At 54.5% G+C, this 9,461-nt stretch overlaps 1 protein-coding gene across 3 annotated transcripts; it reads left to right on the top strand.

Moving 5' to 3' along the window:
* Positions 1-334: 334 nt before the first annotated feature.
* On the top strand, positions 335-9,214 carry MLN (motilin). 3 transcript variants are annotated; one of them, XM_054490252.1, is made up of 5 exons: positions 335-385; positions 2,975-3,098; positions 4,906-5,022; positions 8,282-8,363; positions 9,052-9,214. In XM_054490252.1, the coding sequence occupies exons 2-5, from the start codon at positions 2,982-2,984 to the stop codon at positions 9,060-9,062; spliced, it is 327 nt and encodes a 108-aa protein (XP_054346227.1). In that variant the 5' UTR covers positions 335-385; positions 2,975-2,981; the 3' UTR covers positions 9,063-9,214. The 3 variants fall into 3 exon arrangements, with proteins under 3 accessions (XP_054346227.1, XP_054346226.1, XP_054346225.1); XM_054490251.1 differs by having other exon boundaries at positions 8,282-8,384; positions 9,055-9,214; XM_054490250.1 differs by having other exon boundaries at positions 8,282-8,384.
* The last annotated feature ends 247 nt before the right edge of the window (positions 9,215-9,461 follow it).

Genomic DNA, 9,461 nt, shown 5'->3' with positions numbered 1-9,461 from the left:
GGCCTGCAGACGCTCACCAATGTCATATATTTAAGGAACAAAAAAAGAAAAGGCTTTGTTAAAATGACCTCTGAGAGGCAGCTGAGTTTTCAGTGGATGGGACAATGCCATCTGGGTGGGGGCTGGCTTCCAACGAACCCTGACTGTCGCTGTTCCTTCCAGGAAAGCCCTGGAAGCCCATAGTGTGGCTAGCCCTGCCCGGGGTTTCCACGAGCTTCAAGAATCCAGGCTCCCCCACTGAGGGCCCCCAAAGCTGTGGTCAAAGGTTAATGGGCTCCAAGGGCAGCTCCAGGGTTGGGAGGTATATAAGAACCCGTCAGATCAGCCGGACACCAGAAGACAAGCAGAGAGACTTCTCCAGACCCACTCAGACCACGTGCACGCCGTAAGTAGCCCTCAGAGAAAGTGGGTGGGGAGTGGTCAGCATGAGCCCTAAAGCAGAATGGTGGTGCAAGCCAGAGCCAGCCTGGTCCAGGGCCCTCTGCCACCTTCCAGTGCCCAGCCGGGCTTCGCACTGAGTGCCCGAGCTGATTCCAGGGCATCAGTGAGCAGAGGCAGGGTTGAGGCACAGAGGCTGGAGGCAAACAGGTGGGTGCAACTCCTGGCAAAGCAGAGGCTGTTGTGGGTGGGTCTGGCACATCCACAGTGGGCCGGGAACCCAAGCCAGAGCTCATCATGGGTGCAGGGCCCCTCTTGGCATGGTGGCTTTGCTCTGGAAAGGTTAGAAAAATTTGGCCCTGCAGTGGCTCATGCCTGTAATCTCAGCATTTTGGGAGGCTGAGGTGGGCGAATCACAAGGTCAGGAGTTTGAGATCAGCCAGGCCAATATGGTGACACCCTATCTCTACTAAAAACACAAAAATTAGCCGGGCGAGGTGGCACATGTTGACCCCGAGGGAGAGCACATGGGGAGGCAAGGCTCGCCCGGCCAGGAGTGCTGCAGGGGAGGGCAGACGGTCACCCACCTCACGCAGAGCTGGACACTTGAAGGCTGAAGCCCCCCGTCTCTGACGATGGGAAAGGAAAGTTAGTGCCTCACTGTACAATGAAAAGCTCCTTCTCCCACCTCCAGCTCACCAGGACACACATGAACGTAGGTGACATGCCGACTGCCAGTTGGATCAAGAAAATGAGCAGCAATTGGATTTTGCCTTTTTTTAATTTAAAGTTTTTATTGATTCCTATGGAGTGAATTAAATACACCAGAATGAAACAGGATCTATAGCCTCTCTGTGAAGGAAATGGGATGCCATAAATGTGACACATCCGTCTCTGCTAGGGGGAAAAGCAGACCCCAGAGACTCTTCGGGGAACACACAGGAATGAGAAGGGAAGAACAGTGATGGGTCCCACCCACCTCAACCCATTCTCCGTTCAGCTCAAGCTCCTCTGGGGCTCCGCACAAGGCCTCAGCTTCCTGGGAGGTGGTCTTGGGTGGGCGGGTGGTCCTTTCAGCCTGCTGGGAATTTGCATATAGCTGGGATGGGGAGGCTTTCGCTGTCTGAGCTCTGTTGTTCTTGTTCATGGAGTTTGAACAAAATGGAGAGAAAATAGGAAGTGGGAAGAAGAGAGAGCTGGAATAGCAAGAAGGCAGAGGGAGCGTCTGGCGTGGTAGGGTGGTTTCAGATGACTGAGGAGACAGGTTTTGGCTGAGAGGCAGGATGCAAGCCTGCAGCCTTGGAAGGTTCTGTTCAAAGGGGGAGCCAGGTTGAGACCCGCAGAGGAGCCCCGAGGCCTTTCCAGGGCAGACCCTTTCCTGCCGACAGAATCCAGGCTGCCCGGGGACTGGAGGAGCGCTTTATCTGAAACTTTGTAACTACCTTCACCCCTACCCCTACTGCTGGAGGGGCTGTCCCGGCCTCCCCTCCCTGCTCAGAGGCCTGGCCCCTGCACTCAGCAGTCCACCCAGCGCAGGAACAGTGGTGCCCAAGATGCATTCAACAGGCCTGCCCCCTGTGCCTTCCTCTGCCTGCCATGGGCAGAGGCAAAGTATAGTGGGGTATTGGGAAAAGCACTGGGCCTCAAAAGGCCAAGGTTCCAGCCCCTGCTGCCTTTGAATGAGTCAACCGTGGCTGGCACTCAGCTAGACCACCCCACCCCCACCCCAGGACCACCCTGTCCCTGCCCAAAGTCTGCCCAGTGGACCCTTTCTCAAGGCTCTGCACCCCTGTAGTCACCATGCCTACCTGCTCCCCGCCAGGACCCGAGCTCCAAAAGCCCACTAAAGCCCAATGTCCTGCCAGCCATTCCACACATACCTGCTTCCTGGTCAGCAATCACTGGGTTCCAGGGTGTGAGGAAAGAGGAAGCCTGCTCCCTACTGTTTCGGGATGGTGGCCAAAGGCAGCTAGATGCACTGGAGCATGGGGCGGGGGGCTTGTTCCCAAGCCATTGCTCCCTCAAAGGGGAATGGGGTGCCCTCTTGGCTCAGGGATACAGCTCCATGCTGAATTCTTCCATCTGGCTCATCCTTTGCAATGGCAGAGGCTCTACAGACCCAGGGTCCTGGCCTGGCACTTCCAGGCAGAGCCCTGGTCATCTGGGCTTGGGTCCACCCCTTTTGTCATTCTAATAGGCACTGGGGCAGGGAGGTCTCCCTGGGTCCTGGGGCACTGTTCTGTTGATAATCTAGGCATTCCTTCTCTGAAAGATGAGGTCCCTCCTGCCTTATGAGTCCAGCTGACCCCAGAAGACCTCACCTGTAACAAAAGAGAAGAGTGGACAAACGAAATGATTCCTCCCTGGTGTGTGGCAGGGAGCCTGGCCAGCTGCCACAGCTCTGGGGCAGAAAGGTACTCAGAGCTCATCTGCTCAAGCTCTGATACCAGGCCCAAATCCAGAGAGGCTGAGCTTTGGCTGAAGATCACACAGCTAGAGGTGGGGCATGGGCCAGAACTGAGGGCCCCTGCCTTGGACGCAGCAGTCTGCCACTGTACCCCAAACTTAGTGACAAGAGCTCCTTGTCATTGTCCAGCTCCAAGATGGTATCCCGTAAGGCTGTGGCTGCTCTGCTGGTGGTACATGCAGCTGCCATGCTGGCCTCCCAGACGGAAGCCTTCGTCCCCATCTTCACCTATGGCGAACTCCAGAGGATGCAGGTAAGAACCCCCTGCTGCCTGCCCTGCTAGCAAGGCTGAGGTCACCGTGACCTATGCTGGTGATACCAAGGAAAGTGTGAAGGACCAGGACCCAAGATAACCCCCAGTCCCAGCTGCCTCTCTGGCCACCTTTGCACCTTCACTGGCATCACTCAGATATGTCAGTGGCTCGTATGAGCAACATCTTTCCCACCCCTGCCTATCCTTTGGAGGAAATTTTAAATTAACAAGCCAATAAATATTTACTGAGCTGCTCTGCAGTACAAGAGGCCACCCTGGGCGATGGGCCCGAGCATGCAAAAGAATCTCAGCACCTCCCCATCTCCAGGGAGCAGGCTGGGGTGCCAAGACACGAACATATGAAAAATTAACAGTCGAAGACAAAAGAGAGATGTCACAGGCAGGACATGATGAATTGCCCCATCAGTGGTGCTGATGCTAAGTGCTCAGGTTCAAGGAGGGAGAATCACCAAGGGCTGCAGCGTGCTTGGAAGCCTGCAGGGAAAAGGTGGAACTCAGCTGGGGACCTCGAGAGATCAAGAGCAAGGGACCAATGGGAGCCAGTGCCCAGAGGCGGGAAACAAGGCTGCGGTCCATGTAGCAGTGGCCAAAGCCTCCTCTTTAGGGCCCAAAAGAAAACCAGGCAGGCCTCATGGAACTCAGGCAGCGGAGCCTAAGGAAAATGGAACTGTTGGCTCTGCCTCCCTGCTGCCTTTTACTTTAGACTTCAGGGGATGCTGAGTATCTATGCAGATGTTTGGTTCCCTTTAACCTAAGGAGATGAAGAAAGGGACTTTCATGTTCCACCCTGTCTGAAACTGAGACTCCAATAGGGATGAATACATGAGTTAGTGCCCAGGGAGGTCTCCAGGCTCTGGGGCACAGCCTGTCTGCAACTGCCTACTCTATGTGGGGAAGTGTGTGGGGATCCACATTCCCAGTGAACAGGGCTCTTTTTAGAAGCAAGGCTGAATCCAGCTCCTCTTCTTCAAGCAGACATGGGAACTGGGTAGGGACTGCTGCAGGCCCCAACACACTTTCCTCTACGCCAGCACGCTCCCCACAGGATGACTGTTTGTTCTAGAATCACCACGTCTCAGGGCAGGCCAACAGCAGAGTCCCAAGAGTGTCGTCAGAGAAAGCAAAGAACTGAGGATCTCAGTGCTCGGGGACCTGGCCAGCAGCATGCTGGGCAAGACTGGGGGCTGGACAGGAACAGTCAAACCCAGTGGAACATAAACTAGCAAAATGGCAAGCAAAGGACACTGCATTAATCTGCTCCATGGCTTTTCTCCTCATAATTTCCAGGCACCGGGATTTTTATGAAGAAGCTACAAACTCCCTCCTCCATAATTTATCTCTTGTCTTGCCTCTTATAAATCACCTCCCAGGGACTTCGAGTTCCCGGGCCACCCCATGGCGCCCTCCCAGGCTAGGCTGTCTCGCTACCTTTTTTATAGGCTCTCTACTAAGAAAGACACATTTTCACACTTAATATGCATGAAGGGCAGCCATTATTTTCAGCTTTTTAAGTTAATTAACAGTAACAATCTGGGTGCAATGTTTTAACTACAAAGGAATGGATTCCTCTTCAAGTTGACCTATTGGTGGGCAACCTCAAGGGCCATCCATGAACTACTAGTTAGTATCTGAGATTCCTCATGCAGGAGGCTCCTGGGGGAAAGGGTTCTTTCAGTCTGTACGGAGCTCAGGGCAGGTAGCACCCTGGGCAGATGGAGACAGGCAAGGGGCCATCAGGGTGGGTTGAGGGAGGGCGGTTTTGTGCAATTTTCTGCTCTGCTCCTAGGAAAAGGAACGGAATAAAGGGCAAAAGAAATCCCTGAGTGTATGGCAGAGGTCTGGGGAGGAAGGTCTTGTAGACCCTGCGGAGCCCATCGAGGAAGAAGAAAACGAAATGATCAAGGTGAGCAGACAACTGGGACAAGGGAGAGAAACTCAGAGCAGGGCATGCATTCCCCTGCCTGGCCTGGAGGCAGGGCCCACAAGCCACACTGAGCCTCAGAGTGTCCTAGGATATCGCAGTGAGCGAGACATCCAGGCAATGAGCTCCATCCTCGTAGGGAGAGACGGACTCCAACAACGAGATAAATCAACCATTTCAGGCACCAGATAAGGAAGTAGGAGAGTGACTGAGTGGGGCTTGGGGGACTGCTTTGTCCCTGAGACAGGTCAGGGAAGGCCTCTTGGAGGGGGTGACATTTGATTTGAAACCTAAATGAAGGGAAGGAGCCACCTGTGCAAACAGCTGGAGCAACGGCCTCCCGGGAGAAGGAACAGTGAGTGCAAAGACTGAGGAGCACCGGTGGGCACAGGCCCTTGTGGCAGGGGCGAGTCGAGTGGGCGAGAGGTCAGCACGGCCAGCCCAGGCATGGCCTGCATGCAGCGCCACTGGGGATTCAAAGCAGGGAAGCCACCGGAGCCCTCTTAGAGCTGGGGCAGCATGAGTGGGGGCAGGAGGCCAGGCAGGAGGCGCTACAGTCTTTGGGAGAGAGGTGGCGAGGGTGCCAATTCCCCCCCTCCCAGACAGAAACCCAGGAGCCAGCCACAGGCCTCAACACCCAGGGTTGATTGTTGGGGCTGGGGAGAACCTTGAGCTTGTCCCGTGAGCTCTTTTATTTCACAGACTCGTTTATTTGGGTGATCAATAAATGAGCCCCCACTAGGTCTGAGGCAATGTTCCAGGCACAGGGGACAGGGTAGTGAACAGACAAAATCTCCGCCCTTGTGAAACTCACACTCCATAGGGAAGAAGAAACAAGATCCTAGGACGACTGAAACAGACCACAAACAAGGTAAAGACAGGAAGCAAACTCAGCAGTGTGGCAGGCAATGACATGTGCTACGGAGGGAAACAGAGCCGCAAGGAGATGCGGTGGGTTATGGATCTCAGTGGGCAACAGCAGGTGTCCTAGGAGACGGTAGCAGCACAAAGACCAGAAGAGAGTAAGGCATGAACCACAAGGATTTCTGGGGGAAGAACCTTCCAGGTGGAAGGAACAGCCAGTGCAAAGGTCCTCAGGCAGGAGAGGGCCTGGTGCATTCAGGAAGAGTGAGGAGGCCAGAGAGACTGGTGGAGGGGTAGGGGCAGACTGTGGACTTCACAGGCCACTGGACTCTCCATTCACTCTGCTGAAGTGGAGCCCTTGGGGGTTTTGAGCAGAGGAGGGATGGGATCTGATTTACATTTTCAAGGGGTCTCTCCAGCTGCTGAGAACAGACTGAAGGGACCGGACAAAGGCAGAATTAGGGAGGCCGCTGAGGAGGCTGCTATAGTCTAAGAGAGACAGAGAAAAAGAGAGAGAGAGTTCGGCCCCGGGAGGTCTTGGTGGAGGCAGGGCAAGGAGGTTGGATTTTTAAAATATTTTGGAGGTAGACGCCCACAGGATTTGCTGAAAGAATGGATATAGGATGTAAAGAAAAAGTGAAACTTGACTTCAAGGGTTTGGGCCAGAACAAGTGAAAGATGATTTGCCACTCACGGAGACAGAGTAGTCTGTGGTTGGCTACAGGATGGCAGGAGGAAGATCAGGGAGTCAGACCGGGCCTGAAAACCATGAGATGCTCTTGGGCATCCAGGCAGAGACATTGCCAAGGCAGGTGGACATACAAGTTTGGAATTCAGAAGAGAGGTGAGGGCTGGAGGCACACATGTAGGAGTCATCTGTGGTTAGAGGGAATTTCAAGCTAGGCCTGGGTGAGCCATTTGAGGGGACAAGTGTGGATGGAGAAGAAGAGGCCCAGGCCTGAGTGTGGGTCACTTCCACATAAAGGGGCCTGAGGGGCAAGAAGACTGACATCCAGACAGAGCAGGGGCCTTGTCACGGTCACATAGGAGTCAGGGCAGAACCCAGCTGGACTCCCACCTCCCACTGGACACAGGCCAGTGATCTTTCCTGGTGCTGTCGGGCCCAGAAAACAACCTGGGTGCTGTCGCCGCACTCGGCACTCAGCGAGGTGGGGCCCCTTTCCCCCCACATCCACTCCGAACTCCTTGGGCTCCTGAGGGCGGAGCTGGGAGGGAATCCAGCAGCTGGCGAGCAGGGAGCACACTCAGAATCACCTCCTAAATGCACCTGAGTCGGAGTTTGAGGCACTAACTCCAAGGATGCCAGGGGACATCGTATGTCCATGAAGCCTTCTTGGGGAGGCTTGGGTGGGGCACCTCTCACCTCTTTCCATCTCCTAGAACCACGACATACAGAGCTGAGAGGGCCCTTTGGGATTGTCCAGTTCAGCCTCCTTGTGTTAAGGACCCTGCTAGAGGGTCTAGAGGGAGAGGCATAACCACAGCTGGGAACGGCACAGGCAGGACTGGACTGGGGCCCTTCAGATGCCCTTCAGGCACCCTGAGCCCCCAAGGGTCTAGGAGGCCGATTCCTGGAACCCAGGGAGCCCGATGGGAGGCAGGAGAGCGGGTGCTGGGACTCCTCCAGGGCAAATCTCCCGAGAGGCCAGGAGTCTCCCAGTCTGCTGGCTAGTTTGTGCAGCAAGAGCATTGATCCAGGCGACGGGGAGATCAATCAGCACCCTAGGCTCTGCCTCAAGACTGCAACTACCTCTTTGGTGGAGAGCCTCCAGACAACAAGAGGAGAGGTAGCCTGGTGGTCGTGGGCACAGACCCTGGAGCCAGGCCCCTTGGGTGTACCGTCTTCTTCCTCTGCTCCTTACCACATGTGTGGCCTTGAGCAAGTTACTCAATCTCATTGTCCTCAGTTTCCTCATCTGCAAAATGGGAACACTAACCGTCCCTACCCCACAGAGCTGTTGAGAGGTTAATATACATAAAGCACTTAGAATAAGTGTAAAGTTTAGAATAAGGGTAAGGCTCCACGATGTTGGCTATTATTGTTGAGGGGGGAGTGAATTCCCTCCCCGTGAGAAAAGCCTGCTGGGGTTCCTGCTGACCCCACCCCTCCTGTCCCAGCTTCCCCGTTAGGGAAGGTGTGTTGATCCCCTCAGCAGGACTCAGTGACCTTCAGGATCCAGCTCTCTGGTTAGAATTAGGGGAAGGTGGCAGAATTCCCAGCCATCCCTAGAGGCTCTAGTGGGGTCTGCAGGGTGGTATGGCTCCCGTGAGTCCCTCCTGCCACCTGTAGTGCACCCAGGGGTTAAGGGCCCTCTCCACACCTCTCCCTTGTTGTTAACGCTGCCTTATTTCACAGCTGACTGCTCCTCTGGAAATTGGAATAAGGATGAACTCCAGACAGCTGGAAAAGTACCAGGCCGCCCTGGAAGGGCTGCTGAGTGAGATGCTTCCCCAGCAAGGTACGGGGAGGGCGGGCGTCTCAGTGGCTTGGCCGGCCTCCGCCCACCCTGGCGTTAATACTCCAGAGGCAGGGTTTCAGGGTGGCAATTTGTTTGGCTGCTTTGCACTTGAGAATGTGGAGCTGTCTTCTCCCTGGGCTATGCTGTGATACCTGCTGGTGGCCGCAGCAGTTCTCCAGGGAGGCGGGTCTCAGGCTGGGTTCCCAGCTACCCACCCCACTCCCCTGCTCCAGATATTTTCATTCCCTTCCACAACATCACCACAGGGCAGCTGCTCCGAAGGAAACCTTGGTGCAGCTTTCCCTTCCCCCATTCATTCTGCAAATTAAAGTCCTGAGCCCCATTTGGCCTTGCCCAGTTCAAGGTCTGCCCGAATTACTTGAGCAAAGCTACATCTCCTCTGACAAACAGCCACTAATTACTTCTCATAGTCCCCAGGAGGAGAGGAGAGACTCAAGGAAGTGCTGTTAGTGATGGAGAAACTGGGAGGTTAAATGACTTGCCCCAGGCTGCAGACAGCTTCCAGGCTCCTTGCAAAACCTCCCACCTTCCCGCCCAGCCTGCCCTGGTGCCCCCTCCTCCCTCCGACCTGCAGGCAAGTTTTAGAAGGCAGTTTCATAAGCAGACCTGATGATGGTACTGAGTGCAAACCTCTGCTTTCCTCCAGCAGCCAAGTGATGGCCACGCTGGGGAGAAGGTGGACAGATTTGGAAGGCCCCTCCCACCCAAGTGAGGCCCTGGGAATTCACACAGCCTGCCAGCTGGGCTTGGAAGGAAAACACCCTTTCCAAAGCAAATCCCCCTCCAGCAAATAAAGCATGAAATATACAGAAATGACTCTTATGTAATATTTTAATTCCCAAAGGGCAAACTCAGGTCGCAAGAAAAAGCGGGTGAAAGTAAAGCTCAGAGAAAGTTGGCCATAAATGATGCTTACATTAGCATTGTGTGCCTTTTGTGAGTTCTAAGTTCAAATATTAACTCAGATCCAAACAAGTGGAAGAGTACCACTGGCCCTTCCATTATAGGTGAGGAAACTGATCATTTTTTGCCCACACACTGAGTCAGTGACAGAGT

This window comes from Pongo pygmaeus, chromosome 5 (assembly GCF_028885625.2).
Source record: "Pongo pygmaeus isolate AG05252 chromosome 5, NHGRI_mPonPyg2-v2.0_pri, whole genome shotgun sequence".
In the NCBI taxonomy this organism is placed as follows: domain Eukaryota; kingdom Metazoa; phylum Chordata; class Mammalia; order Primates; family Hominidae; genus Pongo; species Pongo pygmaeus.
The sequence above is the reverse complement of the archived record's forward strand: the minus strand, read 5'-3'. Positions and strand labels throughout refer to the sequence as shown.